This window comes from Microcaecilia unicolor, chromosome 5, assembly GCF_901765095.1.
Source record: "Microcaecilia unicolor chromosome 5, aMicUni1.1, whole genome shotgun sequence".
Lineage (NCBI taxonomy): Eukaryota > Metazoa > Chordata > Amphibia > Gymnophiona > Siphonopidae > Microcaecilia > Microcaecilia unicolor.
The window spans coordinates 195,888,703-195,905,323 of record NC_044035.1 but is presented as its reverse complement, the minus strand read 5'-3'; the positions used below and the strand labels follow the sequence as shown (position 1 = coordinate 195,905,323).

The 16,621-nt window shown below is 43.5% G+C and overlaps 1 protein-coding gene across 1 annotated transcript in view; it reads left to right on the top strand.

The window, feature by feature from the left end:
- ZDHHC1 (zinc finger DHHC-type containing 1) overlaps positions 1 to 16,621 on the top strand; it is a 433,998-nt gene that overhangs the window by 336,348 nt on the left and 81,029 nt on the right. The window contains exon 9 of the mRNA XM_030203691.1: positions 16,082 to 16,184. Coding sequence (XP_030059551.1) covers positions 16,082 to 16,184 — 103 coding nt within the window. The remainder of the gene's footprint in view (positions 1 to 16,081; positions 16,185 to 16,621) is intronic.

Below are 16,621 nucleotides of genomic sequence, written 5' to 3'. Positions count from 1 at the left end.
AGGTGGCTTTTTTTTTTAATAATCTCAACTAATCCATAAAACTTTCTAGTTTGTCCTGATCAAGGTTGTTCTTCTTTAGCAAACAATGCACCATTTCCCTTTTTAATGCTGTTGGCAGTTGCCCATTAGAAAGAGAGGAGTTCGCAATTTTTGTGGCTCCTTCTATGAGGCCCCTGCTTGTCTTCTGCACCACTTTTGATGAACAGGAGTTGAGGGAGTAGGTAATTGATCAAAGGCTTCTTAGGATTTTGTCAAGGTCCTCCTCTATTATTGAGTTAAAAGTCCCATATTTCAGACAGGAGGGGGGCAAGTTGTGCGCTCCTGGTTAGCTGACTGGAGACTGGGGTGGAACTGCCTGTAAATCCTGGTGGAGACTTTTAAGTTTGTTGGTAAAGTATGCAGCAAAATCACTGCAGTTCAGTTTTGACTGTGCAGGATGTTTCTGTTGTGGGGGTTGCAGTAGGCTGTTTACTATACTGAACAGGTACTTGGTTGGATTAGCAGCCTGTTTTTTTTTGTTACATTTGTACCCCGCGCTTTCCCACTCATGGCAGACTCAATGCGGCTTACATGGGCCAATGGAGGGTTAAGTGACTTGCCCAGAGTCACAAGGAGCTGCCTGTGCCTGAAGTGGGAATCGAACTCAGTTCCCCAGGACCAAAGTCCACCACCCTAACCACTAGGCCACTCCTCCACTCCTTCAATGCCTTGAGCGAAATATTGTTTTTTGGCTGCTGTTATGACTTGGCAGTACTTTGTCATGAATTTCCTACAGTTTAGTCTGTCCTCACCCAGGTGAGATTTATGCCATCTCCTTTCCAATTTCCTTGCTTCACACTTAAGGGTTCAAAGTTCTGCAGAAAAGCATGGTGATCGTTTGTGAGTGGGGCTATAAGACCTTTTTTAGTGGTGCCATTTTCTCTGAGGTCTTAGCTAAGTGTGTATTCCAAATATCAACCTGTTCTGACACTATAGTTGTCTTTTCATCCACATGTGGATAGTCCAAGGCCTCTAATAAATTCTCAGCAGTCAAATTTTTCTTGTCTCTGATCTCCTTCCAAACTCTGGGAGGTACCATTTGTTTCAGGTGGTCACTTAGGGAAGACTTAATTAGAAAATGGTCTGTTCATGATAAGGATGTTATTTCAGTACTGCTATCCCAGTATTCTGAGGTGTCAGCCAGGGAGTTATTTCATACAGTGAAATACTTAATCGGGGGAAGGAAAGATGAATCAACACAGATTGTTGACCCTCAGGATTATGCAATTTGGCTACATCAGAAACTGGATACCAAAATATCAAACTAAGAATCTGATAAATTTGTTTTGCCCACATGAAGAGAAGAAGTAGTGCATCAAGTCTGGAATTCTTTCCACATGGTGGATGAGAACATGATGGAGAAATTGGTGAAGAGCTTATCACCCACCAGAGCTCAGGTAGATCCTTGCTCTTCAATAAAGAGGCGACTGTTAAGTCATTACTAAAAAAATACACTTGATTCAAGAATAATGAATAATTACAGACCAATTTCTGTTCTTCTACTCTTAGCAAAAATCATTGAGAAAGCTGTGTTGCACCAGCTAATGGAGGTTGTTGAAGAAAATCAGTTGTTAAATGATTTTCAATATGGTTTTAGACTCAACCATAGTATGGAATTTTTGCTGCTACCAGTGCTAGATGGACCAGAACATTAATTTCTGTATTATCTCACTTGGTATTGCATCTGCATTTGACATGATTGACCATCAGCCCCTAATTAATACGTCAGATTTTGGCATTGGTGATCAAGTCTTATCCTGGTTTCTTTCGTACTTGCAAAGAAGAAAATTTCATGTTGAAGTACAGGACTCAGTTTCCACTAGCTTTCCAATCACGCGTGGTGTACCTCAAGGTTCAGCCCTATCGGCAGTACTTTTTAACTTATTTATGGTGTCTCTGGGGAATGTTTTCCAAAATTTACAGACATGGTATAGAATATACGCAGGTGATGTACAATTTGTCATCCCTGTTAACAAACATGGTCAGGATTTATCTGTTCAACTGAAGAATATTTTTGACAAAATTGTTGATTGGATGAGACAGGCAAAGATGTCTTTAAATATTGCAAAGATAGAAGTAATATATGTAGGTAGGACTCTTGACTCATCTCTACCAACAATGTTTGAATATCAGGGTGAAAAAGTGATCATGAAGCCCTTTGTCTATAGTCTGGGAGTTTTCCTAGACACTAATTTGACAATGCAAAAACATATAGACCATGTGATTTCTGCCTCTTGTATTGACTCAGCAGCATATATTTGGGACTGTTCCGACTGCTTTCGAAATACCCTGCAATCATATAAACCGAAATGAGCACTGAGATCTGAGACGTCCTATCAACTCTGTTTACCTTCCGTGAAGTCATATAACTACTTAGAGAGAAAACTACAGGCCTTTTCTATTGCTGCCCCATCATTGTGGAATGCTCTGCCTGGATACCTGAAATCATGTGAAGATATTCAACAATTCAAGTGGTTGATAAAAACACATCTGTTTGTAAAATCCTTTTTGGCTACATGAGGACTTATCTGTTGGACCTTTATTTTTTATTTTTATTTTTTTGTGGTTAAAACCATTTTACTGATCATGTTTCATCATCATACGTTTAGCGATTGTTACGTGTCTAGTACCATGTAAGTGACTACTGTTAACCGCCTTGGATAAAGGTGGGATATAAATGTAGTAAATAAATTGTAGTATGTGACCCTTTTCATGAGTTGGAAAATTGATTACCTGTGCGAATCCTAGTGCTGTCATTGAGTCCAGGAAGACATCTGTGGTGGTATCTGGGGTTTTGATATGTAGATTGAATTCTCCCATGATCACCATTCTAGAGTAATTCAAGGTCACCTGTATAATCAGATCAAGGAGTTCTTGCACAGATGATGTGTTATGAGGTGCTTAGTATACTATGAGCAGCCAGATTGGTTTCTCCTCTTCTAGCTGGATTCTGATTAATTTAGCTTGGGAATGGTGATTCTGTACAGTTTCATTGTACCCTGAATCAGGACAGCTACCCCTCCACCCCATCTTAGTCTTGGTTTATGTTGATGTTGGATGTTGAAACATGTTGGTCATAGTTTAGCCAGTGGTAAACCTCCACTTTCATCTAGCCAGGTTTCACTTATTCCTAGGATGTCAAGATGCTGTTCATGGACGGCATCATGGATCACTGAGGATTTTTTAGCAGCTGATCTGGCATTCAGCAGGCCTGTGGTTCCAAAGAATGATCTGTGGTGCTGGGGATAGCTTTGATATGGCAGTGAGGTAATTGTTTAATTACCATTATGTAGGTGTCTGACCTCTTGCACTTTTGTCTTCTCTTTGGTTGGTGGGGATTACAGTTTCCTCTCCCACACACCACTAGGATCTCCAAGATCTCTTGGTCTGCTGGGCCAAGACACATTCTTTGTGTCAGAAGTTCCTTAGGCAGATTTCACTATGTAGCACTACTGTCTTAAAAGATTCCGTTGGTCAGCAATCTTTGGGTGTAGTAAAGCAAGGTTTATCAGTTGGCACTGCAGGATTATAAAGGTTTTAAGTCAACAGGTCTGATAGAATAGACCTTTTAAAGTTGTAAATTCAGATCAGATCTGGGAGATAAGAACATAAGAATAGTCATACTGGGTCAGACCAATGGTCCATCTAGCCCAGTATCCTGCTCCCATCAGTGGCCAATCCAGGTCACAAGTACTTGGCAGAAACCCAATTAGTAGCAATATCCCATGCTACCAATTCTGGGGCAAGAAGTAGCTTCCCCCATGTCCATCTCAATAACAAACTATGAATTTTTCCTCCAGGAACTTGTCCAAACCCACCTTTTTAAAACCCAGATAAACAAGTGATGCATTTAGGGAGTAGAAACCCACGAGAAACTTATGTGTTAGGCGGGGAGAGTCTGATAGGTACTGAGGGGGAGAGGGATCTTGGGGTGATAGTATCCAAGGATCTGAAGGCGACGAAACAGTGTGACAAGGCGGTGGCCGTAGCGAGAAGGTTGCTAGGCTGTATAGAGAGAGGTGTGATCAGCAGAAGAAAGGAAGTGTTGATGCCCCTGTACAAGTCATTGGTGAGGCCCCACCTGGAGTATTGTGTTCAGTTTTGGAGGCCATACGTTGCGAAGGATGTAAAAAAAATGGAAGCGGTGCAAAGAAAAGCTATGAGAATGGTATGGGATTTGCGTTCCAAGACGTATGAGCAAAGACTTGCTGACCTGGACATGTATACCCTGGAGGAAAGGAGGAACAGGGGTGATATGATACAGACGTTCAAATACTTGAAAGTTATTAATCCGCAAAAAAATCTTTTCCGGAGATGGGAAGGCGGTAGAACGAGAGGACATGAAATGAGATTGAAGGGGGGCAGACTCAAAAAAGATGTCAGGAAGTATTTTTTCACGGAGAGGGTGGTGGATGCTTGGAATGCCCTCCCGCGGGAGGTGGTGGAGATGAAAACGGTAACGGAATTCAAACATGCGTGGGATATGCATAAAGGAATCCTGTGCAGTAGGAATGGATCCTCAGAAGCTTAGCCAAAATTGGGTGGCGGAGCAGGTGGGGGAGGAGAGGTTGGTGGTTGGGAGGCGAGGATAGTGGAGGGCAGACTTGTGCGGTCTGTGCCAGAGCCGGTGGGGGGGGGGGGGGCGGGAAATACTGCTGGGCAGACTTGTACGGTCTGTGCCCTGGGGGGGGCAGGTGCAGATCAAGGTAAGGTATACACATGTGAGTTTGTATTGTTGGGCAGACTGGATGGACCATGCAGGTCTTTTTCTGCCGTCATCTACTATGTTACTCTGCTAGCGAGTTCCAAAACTTATTCTTTGAATGACAACATATTCTCCGAGGACAAGCAGGATTATAGATTCTCACACGTGGAGTGATACTGACTCGCGTCACCTGGTCCGGGACTTACGAAAAGCATAAGTAGAGCTTTGTGGAGTGCAAGAGCCTTACTGCCCACTGCGAGAGCATGGTCTCCTCAGTTCTTTTTCTACTAAGGTGAGGAGAGAGCATGTTTTTTTACCATCTCCTCACTTCACTTGGTCCAAAAGAGATTTCTTGTGCCTTTCAGAGATTTTTTTCATCCTTTATTGTGTTCCTGTTTGTGGAACACTTTTCATTTGATATTTTTCCTTATATTTGTAGTTTATTTAGCCCGATTTTAAGTTTCCTTTCTTTTTCATTGTCATTCAGCCACTTTTAGACCTTGACTTCGGCCGAGATTTTTCCCTTCATTTTTTACCGTGCCTTGCCCATTTTTCTGGCGCCATCGCTTCAGCTTAGCCGAGGAAGATTTTCCTTCCATGTCCACGGAGGTTCCCATGGTTTTAAAAGCTGTACCCGGTGCAATCGGACTATCTCTGGAAGGACACCCATTCTTGGTGTCTTTCAGTGTCTCGGGCCCAACCATAGTCCTACTAACTGCGTCCTCTGTTTTCACATGAAGAAGAGGACCCAGGTTTCCAGACAGACTCATTGAGAGAAGATTTTTGGAGCCAAGTCTGGTTCCTCAACATTGGCATCGACATCGAGCATCGCACCAGCATTGGGAGCATTGGTAAGCATGGCTGCTGCTAGATCCTTAGACACTGGGAGCAGTGAAGCATCCACCTGCCTCGAGGCCTCCTGCTTTGCAGGGCCCCCGGGACCATCCATCATCTGACCCAACCCCAAGCATACTTCTCCTGTGCCGACTGCCACCCAAGCCTGTACTCCCTCGATGTCAGTGGAGGAAACTTCACTGGAGACGAGGCGGGAACCAACTTCTTGATGCCATTTCCGAGGAAATGGTTCCTCCACGTCAAGGCAAGTTCAGTCTCGACACTCCGGAGCGCTCATGGGATTCAGAGGAGGATCCAAAGTACTTTCCTTGGATGTGTCCTATGGAATTCCCTCTGAACTTTCCCCTCCACCTGAAAGTTTCCTTCTTTTGTCAAGGAAATAGCTGATGACATTCCATTTCCTTTGGAAGTGGAGGACGAGCCCAGGGCCAAGATGCTCGGTGTCCTGGACTACTCTTCTCCTCCTAGGGAGGCTGTGACTGTCCCTCTCCACGAGTGATCTAGGAAGTCCTCGTTAGGAACTAGGAGTCCCCTCTGTCGGTCCCAGATCAATACCATGTACTGGATCCAGAGTACACCTGGTTTTGGTAATCCTCAGTTGCCTCACAATTCCATGGTGGTGGAATCCACTCTCAAAAGAGCTAGGAGTTCCAGGGCTATGCCTTGGCGTCCCCAGGTAGAGAAGCTTTAACCCTGGATTCTTTTGGGAGGAAGATGTACCGGGCTTCAATTCTCATCTCCTGTATACAATCCTACCAACTCTTCATGAGTATCTACTTACGAAACTTGGTGCGCAGTTTGTCAGACCTGGCTGAGACACTCCCTCCAGAGCAGGCCGAGTCACTTTGCCAATTGGCCAAGTACCAGAAGGCGTGTTGAAAATTCTTGGTATAGGGCACAAAACACTTTCGATGTGGCATCCAGGATCTCAGCCCAGAGTATAGCATTGTGCAGACTCTCGTGGCTGCATGTTTCTGACTTGGAACATGCTGTTCAACAGAGGTTGTTGGATGTCCCATGCGGGGTGATAACTTTTTGGAGAGGCTGCGGAGGTCGCTGACCAAATCAAAAAGCATACGGATACCATCTCTTCTCTCTCCTGATGGGCACCTTCTGCATCTACCTCCTCAGCTAGGAGGACTTTTGGCAAGCCAAGCAGGAGTACCTATTACAAACAAATGTGTAGGTACAATCCTTCATCTCGCCAGCCTGCTCAAGCTCAACCCCAGCATGCTCGTTCATGTCAACAACGTCCACCAAAGGCCCCATCTGTTCCCCAGGCAAAGCAAGAGATGAGCTTTTGACTGGCTCCAGCAGAGCATAGCAAAACAGCAAAAGTAGAGGCTGACAAATGCGCAAACCAATAGGGAGATGATATCAAAAACCAGTTTATTCAGAATATTCATATCAAGGACTCGACACGGTCCGTGTTTCAGCGCCAAAGCGCCTGCCTCAGGGGTCACAATCAACTTTTTCTGAGAAGAAGCTGATAGGCTTGAATAATTCCTTTATGTATGCAAGTTAATCCACAGAGAAAACAAAGGAACAGCCAACCGATCAGCAAACACCATGTGATAAGAAAAAAAAAATATGGTGTTTGCTGATGGGTTGGCTGTTCCAAAAGCGGACACTCTTGTCGTACTCGCTTCCAGGGTTCGAGCCTGTCAGCAGGTCACAGCTCCGCAGATTTTAAGATTGTTGGACCACATGACTTCCACAGTGTATCCATGACATGTCTTCACATGAGATCAGCTAAGTGGGCCCTGGCTTCCTAGTGGTATCAAACTATGGGAAGCCTGGAAGATGTCATCCAAGTTTTACCAGAGCTTGCACGCTCCCTTCATTCGATCCAATTTGACTCTGGAACTTCCATTCCAAATTCCTCAACCACAAAAGGTGCCAACAACGGATGCATCTCTCCTGGGATGGGGGGGGGGGGGGGGGCTCATATAGATGGACTTCACACCCAAACTGTTTGGGCCATCCAGGAAACGAATCTTCACATCAATCTCCTAGAACAACGAGCAATCTGGAACTCTCTAATGGCTTCAAAGATCAGCTGTCTCATCAAATTGTGCTCATCCAAACAGACAATCAGGTTGTGATGTGTTACATCAACAAGCAGGGGGGCACCCTCTGTGTCAAGGCTGCCCGGATGTGGCATTGGGCTCATCACCATTGAATGTTCCTTTTGAGCCATTTATCTGGCGGGCAAAAACTATACCCTGGCCAACAGATTGAGCAGGATAATGCAACTACTCGAGTGGTCTCACAATATGGGCATAGCCCGCAAAGTTTCTCGAGCATGGGGTACCTCGGTGGATATTGTTGCCACTCAAATCAATCACAAGGTCCCTCAGTTCTGTTCCAGGCTTCAGGCTCATGACAGACTAGTGTCAGATTCCTTCCTCCTCAATTGGGGGACAGGTCTTCTGTATGCGTATCCTCCCATACCTCTAGTGGGAAAAACTGTGTTGAAACTCAAGCAAGACTGTGGAACCATGATTCTGATTGTGCCGTACTGCCTGCGGCAGATATGGTCCCCACTACTTCTGGAGTTATCCTCCTAAGAACCATGGAGATTGGAGTGTTTTCCTACCCTCATCATGCAGAACGAGGGGTCTCTTCTACATCCCAGTCTCCAGTCTCTGGCTCTCATAGCATGGATGTTGAGAGTCTAGAAGTCGCTTCCTTGGGTCTTTCAGAGGATGTCCTGTGGGTCTTGCTGGCTTCCAGGAAAGACTCCACTAAGTGATGCTATTCTTTCAAATGGAGGAGGATTGCTGTCATTTGTGAGAGGAAAGCCCTAGATCCCCTTGCTTGCCCTATACAGACCCTGCTTGAATACCTTCTGCACCTATCAGAGTCTGGTCTCACCTTCTGCACCTATCAGAGTCTGGTGCAGTTAGTGTTTATCATCAACGTGTAGAAGGTAAGCCCATCTCTGGACAGCCTCTAGTTGTTCGCTTCATGAGAGGTTTGCTTTTGTCAAAGCCCCCTATCAAACCTCAAGCCTGTGTCATGGGACCTCAGCATCGTTCTCACATAGCTGATGAAAGCTCCCTTTGAGCCTCTGAATTCCTGCCATCTGAAGTACTTGACCTGGAAGGTCATTTTCTTGGTGGCTGTTACTTCAGCTCGTAGGGTCAGTGAGCTTCAGGCCTTAGTGGTGTATGTAGCTTATACTAAGTTTCATCACAACAGAGTAGTCTTCAGCACACAATCCCAAGTTTAGGCCGAAAATGGTGTCGGAGTTGCATCTGAACCATTCGATTCTCCTGCCAACATTCGTTCCCTGACCTCATGCCCATCCTGGCGAAAGCATCTTGCATTGCAAAAGAACATTGGCCTAGTACATGGAGCGGACCAGGCCCCACAGACAATCTGCCCAGCTTTTTGTTTCTTTTGATCCCAACAGGATGGGGGTCACCATCAGGAAACGTACCATTTCAATTTGGTTGGCATATTGCATTTCCTTCACTTATGCAAAGGCTGGGCTGTCCTTGGAGGATCATGTCACGCATACGTTGAAGAAATTTGCAAGGCTGCATCGTGGTGTTCAATCCACACATTCACATCACACTACTGTCTTGAGCAGGATACCCGATGCAACATTCGTCCGAGCAGACAGTGTTGTAGAATCTGTTTGGGGTCTAGAATCCAACTTCCCATTTTATTCTGTTCCAGGCAGCACTCTTATTCAGATTGTGTATAGTTTCATGTTAATTTCTGTTATGTCCTCATCATTGTGAGACCCAGTTGACCAATGTTTGTTGTTTTGGGGGGGCCTGGATGCTAGGGATTCCCTTCATGAAAATCTGTAAGCCTGCTTGTCCTCGGAGAAAGCGAAGATACTTACCTGTAGCAGGTATTTTCCGAGGACAGCAGGCTTTATATTCTCATAATCTCTCCCACCTCCCCATGAATTTGTCTTCTTTATTATTTTTACTTTTATTTTTGCTGTAGTATAAAACTGATGAGACCACGTTCTAGCTGCAAGTGGGAAGGCAGTCGCTCCTGCGCGGTAGATCATGTCTCATGCTCCACCAAGTTCTTCTTATGCTTTTCATAAGTCCCGGACTGGGTGACGCAGGTCGCCGACACCCCACTTGTGAGAATATAAAGTCTGCTGTCCTCAGAGAATACCTGCTACAGGTATCTTCGCTTTTTTGCTTTTCCTCCTATTTCTTTTATAAATATGTCCATGTAGCTGAATGGTGGGGGCATGTCAAGACGGCGGCAAGCTGAGGTTCGTTGGCTGAACTTGTCTGAAGTTTGTTAAACAATTTTCCTCCTTTTTTCTCATTATGCCCCACACAAAACGAAAGGGGATAGTCAAAGCAGCTGCTTCGACTGCTAGGACGTCCTCCCCGCACCAACAAATGATAGAGCAGTTCGCCACGAGGCCACCTATCCCATCGACCGAGAGGGGCCCTGCTGTTTCCGTGGGGGAAGAGACCCTGGGAGATTTGGGGCTTGAAGTGTCACTCTCCCCTCCGGAGGATCATCCGCCGCCACTCCCTGAAAACCGTCTCCTTAGACAGGTCCCGCCTGACTCGGAAGTCGGTGAAGGTGGGGCCCTAGATCGAGGACCGAGTGAGACGAGTTTTAAAGGAGGTCTGGAATTTGGAAATCCTCAGGCTGAGCGTTTGGCTCAACCACAGAAACCAGTGGCGGTAACTCTGGACAGCATAAGGGAAGCTCTCCAGCGAGTGGGCATGACAGTTGCCAGATCTGCTAAAGAAATAACGTAGCTTGTGAGTACGGTTGATAATCTTACTATTTCCTTGAACACTACTAAACAAGAAACAACTGAACAATTAAATGCCCTTAAACAAGATGTTTCTCAATTACAAGAACTTTCATCCGTGGTAATAAAAGATAATTCGTCAACTCAACGTAGACTTTAACATTGCTTTTGACTCGTAACCACTTGTAACCACTCGCCTCCACCTACCCTCCTCTCTTTCTTCCTGTTCACATTAATTGATTTGATTTGCTTACTTTATTTATTTTTTGTCTATTAGATTGTAAGCTCTTTGAGCAGGGACTGTCTTTCTTCTATGTTTGTGCAGCGCTGCGTATGCCTTGTAGCGCTATAGAAATGCTAAATAGTAGTAGTAGTAGTAACAGTTAGAGAATTATAATCGAAGGCTGAATTTGCGGTTCTTGAATTTTCCTAAAGCAACGGGGATTAATCCATTTGATGCCTTTAAAACATACCTTCAAGAAGTATTAAACTTTACCCCAGAAACTATACCTCCTTTAAATAAAATATATTACATACAAACAAAAAAATGTGTGGAAAATCCCTTGCTTGTCATTTCAATTTCCAAATAATTTATAATTATGTTAAATAGCACCGGTCCCTGTGGCACTCTACTACTCACCTTCCTCCATTGAGAAAAATGGCCATTTAACCCTACCCTCTGTTTTCTGTCCAATAACCAATTCCTAATCCACAGGAGGACATTGCCTATCCCATGACTTAATCATTTTCTCAGCAGTCTCTCACGAGGAACTTTGTCAAAAGCTTTCTGAAAATCTAGATATACTACATCAACTGGCTCACAGTTACCCATATGTTTATTCACACCTTCAAAGAAATGAAGTACATTGGTGAGGCAAGACTTCCCTTGGCTGGATCCATGCTGACTCTGTCCCATTAAACAATGTTTGTCTATTTGTTCCATAATTTTATTCTTTATAATACTTTCCACTATTTTGTTTCCAGTAATAGAGAATCAAATGACTATACTTTGCACTTCTATGTGAATTTCTTTGGTGACTTAATGCAGAGGGGAATTGACAGACTTTAGTTTCAACAGAATCAGAATCTTAAAAATAATTGTGTAGTTAAAATAAAATTTAAACTTACAGATTGTAGTTATTCACTTCGTAGTTTTTGGTTCCAATATCCTTGGATATTTGTCTCGTGCATAGTCATTGTAGTAATCCCAGAAACTTGACTGGCTTAGGTGTATCTCCAAGAAAGGATGGAGAAGCACTGGGTTAATGGACTGCATTTCTTTTTGTTACCTTGGAACTGGATTCACTGTCCAAAATAAGACAAAGGCGCATCATTCAGAGCCATATCAGGCTATGTAGCCCATTTAGAAGAAACTTACAAGACATCTGCAGAACTTTCACCTGGGCCATGTTACATACTTGCACATTGCAGTATTGTCTGGATCATGCTTTAAAGGGGAACAATGCAGTAGGGCAAACAGTGTTAAAGAATTAATGTAAACCCAAATTGTAGTGGATCAAACAAGAATAACTTGAGTTGAAAGAAAGTGAAGACAATGGCGGTGAACAGCACATTCAAGTAGCTTGGATAAGAAAGGGAGGAGCAAGATGGGGCAATAGTTAGAAGGGCAGGTAAGGTCCAATGAAGGTTTTTTGAGGAGTGGTGTAACCAGAGCATGTTTGAAGGCATCAGGAATAGTTATAGTGGAACGCGAAAGATTGAGGATATGGCAGTGGAAGAGAGAGTGCTGAATGGGAATGGGCTCAGAGGAACAAGTTGTGAGTTTGGAGGAGGAAAGAAGACATTCAGTTTCTTTAGTGATTTTAGAAAATGAAGAAAAGGTGGCAGGGATTGAAGGAAGGTTGAAAGAATGGAGTGGGGAAAGGAGAGGTTGAGGTGACTTGGTTGAGAACTCAAGTTTAATTTTGTGAACCTTGTCATGGAAATACTCAGCCATAGTCTGAGGAGACAGTGAAAGGGGAGGGGGGGAGTTGAAGGTGAAGGCACTTCGAGGAAGAGAGTTCAGTGTGGCAAAGAGATGGTATGTGTTGGAGCCAAGAGAATTTGCTCTTTCACTTGCTGAAGAAGACTACTACATTTGAAATGAATGAAGTCAGCATGGGATTTTAGCCAAAGACATTCAGCAGATTGAGCACAGGAATGTAGGTTGTAGATTCTGGAGGTCAGCCAAGGCTGGGGTTTGGAATGCCTTACAGAATGGGGAATGGGAGAAGCGAGAGTATCCAGAGCAAAGGGTAGAATAGTATTATAGGAAGAAACAGCCTCACTGACAGATTTGGATAACATAGTGGATGAGAAGAGAGATGAAACAATGGTAAGAGAAAGTGCAGGAGTCAATAAACCTGAATATTCCTATATGTATTGGGGGTGATTGGACAATACTGGAGGGGGGAGGGTGATTAAGTGTGAAGATTTGGATAATAGTCTCAGAGGGGAAGAACTGAGGTGGAAAAATTGGAGAGTGAGCAGTTGAAGATGATTCATAGGTTTAGTGGAGCACAGCTGAAGATTGAATGAAGATGTTAAAGTGAGAAACTAAGAGGTGTAAGAGTCAGAGGGGTCATTAGCATGAATGTTAAAGTCTGCAAGAATAGGGAAAGAGATGAAAGCTAGGAGTCAGGCACTCAGAATGGAAGAAAGGGACATTGGGGGGGGGGGGGGGTCAGTAAACGACTGCCACCTGGAGAGATAGTGGAGTGAATAGACGGATAGAGGGAATTTCAAAGGAAGAAAAGCAGTGGGACTGAGGTGGAAGAACAGGTTGAAATCTAGAAGAAGGTGAGAGTAGCAGCCCACCACTACCTCCACTGCCAGTCAAGCAAGGTGTATGGGAGAAAAGGTAATCTCATAACACAGAGCACTAACTGAAGCAGAGTCTTCAGGACAAAGTCAAGTCTCAGAGCAAGCAGGTAGAGAGTATGGGAAATAAAGAAGTCATGGATGTGGGAAAATTTATTGGAGACAACGGACATTTCACAGGGTGCATGAGAAAAGCAGAGAAGAAAGGGAAAGGAGAGGAACAGAAATAAGATTGGAGACATTGTGGTGTGATCTGCATAGGTAGGGCAAGAGTTGATTTTGAGGACCAGGATTGGGATTGATATTCCCAACTGAGAGCAGGGAAAGGAACAAGAGATTACAGAGTAGGAGAGGCATGATAACAGCAATGAAGATGGGATGCACAACAGAATGAAGATGGTTGAATGAAAGGAAGAACATGTAGCCCTTGCTGAAATCTCCAGTGACCTGTTTCTGGCCAGATCCAAGGGCCTATCCTAATCCTTCTTGATCTATCTACTGCTTTTGACACTGTTGATCACCAGCTACTCCTTGATACACTGTCCACTTTTTGATTTCAGGGCTATGTTCTGTCTTGGTTTTCTTCTTATCTCTCCCACCGCATTTTTAGCAAATGCTCTGGTCATCATCATCCACTGCTATTCCACTATCAGTCGGTATACTTCAGGGCTCTGTCGTGAGTCCTCTTCTTTTCTCTATGCTTGTTTTATTCCCTTGGTGCTCTGATCTCCTCCCATGGTTTTCAGTATCATCTTTATGCAGATGACTCCCAGATCTACCTCTCCACACCAGAAATTTTGGCAGGAATACAGGCCCAAGCCTCAGCCTGCCTTTCTGACTTTGCTGCCTGGATGTCTCACTGTCAACTGAAACTGAACATGACCAAGACTGAGCTTCTTGTCTTTCCTTCTAAACCCACCTCTCCTCTTCCCCCATGCTCTGTTTCTGTAGATAACACATGCATCGTCCCTTTCTCATCAGCTCGTATCCTTGGAGTCACCTTTGACTCCAACAGACTGCTAAAACCTGTCATTTCTTTCTCTACAACGTCACCAAAATTCATCCCTTCCTTTGTGAGTACACTACTAAAACCCTTATCCACACACTTATCACCTCACACTTAGATTACAACAAGTTGCTTCTCACAAGTCTCCCACTAAACCATCTCTCTCCCCATCAATCTGTTCAAAATTCTGCTGCACGACTTTATTCTGCCAGTATTGCTTCACTCATATTAGCTCTCTCCTAAGGTCACTTCATTGGCTCCCAATCCGTTTCCACATACAGTTCAAACTCTATGTAACTTCTATGTGACTTACAAATGCATTCATTCTGCAGCTCCTCAGTATCTCCCCCTCTTATTTCTCTCAACACTCTTCCCCGGGAACTTCATTCATAAGATAAGTCTCTCTTATCTGTATCTTTCTTCTCTACTGCCAACTCCAGACTCTGTTCCTTTTATCTTCCTGCACTGTATGCCTGGAATGGACTTCCTAAATCATTATGTCACGCTCTGCCTCTGGCTATATTCAAATCTAGACTAAAAGCTCACCTTTTTGAGGGTGCTTTTAACTCCTATCTCCTATTTACCTGTTCAGTACCCATGTCTTTTTTAAATCTTTCCCTTAATAAGTAATTCCGTAATCCCTTATTTGTCCTGTTTGTCTGTGTTGAATAGACGGTGAGCTCTGTCGAGCAGGGACTGTCTCATTAGTGTACAGCTCTGCATATGTCTAGTGGCACTATAGAAATTAGTAGTAGTAGTGAAGAACCTTCTTGCTTAGTGGTATCAATTTCTGGCAAAGGCTCTCTTCAGACAGGTATGAACAAGCTCTCTTCCTCTCTCAGCTTGGGAGAACCCATTAGAGTGGCTGATTGATACTGCTTGTCGATGGAGAAAACAAAGTTGCTCTTTAGATAGCAAGATAAATAAGGCACATAATCTTACCCACATCCTTGAAAGTTGATGTTAAGCAATATACTAAATGAGGTACCTATATAAGAGTGTGCATGCTCAGTTTTTCCAGCATTTTCTAAGTTCTGAGAGAGCTACTCTGGCCTGGTACCATCAGATTATATCGCCCACCCACATGTGTGTCTTTATCCAGCTGTCTGTAGAAAACATCTGCTATAGGTAAAGCATGTTGTTTAACTACAGAGTTAAGATTTAGAAGCCAATGTGAGCTGATGGGATCAATGTATATTAAAATGTGCAAAGCTGGCAGAACCAGGCAAAATCCACCAGTGTTTTGGGCTTTTGCGCATCTTAATAAACATAAGATCTGTTTGCCAAAAAATTTTTTTATAACTTAAGCCCTCTATATAATAAGCTGCTTTCCGTGAACATTTGCGAACTCTTAAATGAGCTGATACAAAAAAATTGTCATCCTTTAGAAAATTCAGTATGTAGCACTCTCCAGTTTCATGACGAGGAAGGCTATTCAACAGTGCATAACACAACCCAACTTGTATACGAATTCCAGAAATTCAAACTTTGTATTCTGAAATAATCTAGCAGTTCTTGAAGACACAATGCATATTTTAACATATTGCTCTGATAGAAAGGACTGTCCTTTTTATACTGAAGGATGGTATTCTAGGTTGCTAGATGGTTTCTTAATGTATAACTCAGGATGTATTGAATGTTTTGACTGTTAGGAAAAATTGAAAAATGTATTTATTTTTAACACCTTCCAAAGGGCAATATTCAAAATTGTCAAAGTAGATAGTCCACTGTAGAGGGAGCTACATGGGTTTTCATTGAAAAAGTATCTGTAGAAAAGCAGATTCAGATCTTTTCAGATATTTTTTACCCTAGGCAGTTATGAAGAGAAAGTAGATGTAGACTGCATCTACTTGCATAGTTTCAAAAATTGTCCCAATAAAAAGTTTTCACTCTGTTGCTTTATAAGGTCTGATGAAGGCAAAAGTTCCCATGACATCAAGCAGGATGCAGACTCTGAGTGGAGCTTCTCTCCCACAACCCAGGAGGAACGACCATGGAAGAATCGATATGTATGTATAAGCTGTGCTTTATATGAAGAATTGTATTGATGGCTTGAATTTGTTTTCAACTTTTGCTTTTATATTGACTAAATTGAATAAAGTGCCTTGATATGGCCCTGCTTCGGTGTTGATCCTGAATGCATCTCTGAATGAAAATCATGTACCTAACATTTTAGAAAGATCAATTGGAATATGAATCTTAAAAAAGGCTTCACTTGACTCCTGTGTTGGAACTGTTGTCCAATGTCGAATATATCATACATGGCTAAGGTAATTGAGAAAATGTTTGAGGAAGAGGGATAGTAGACAGTATGGATAGGCAGACTTGATGGGCTACAAGGTCTTTCTCCGAGGACAAGCAGGCTGATTATTCTCACCATTGGGTTGTCGTCCGCGACAGCCCAGGAGACTGGCAAAAACTTGAGAGCAAACGAAGAAGTCGCGTG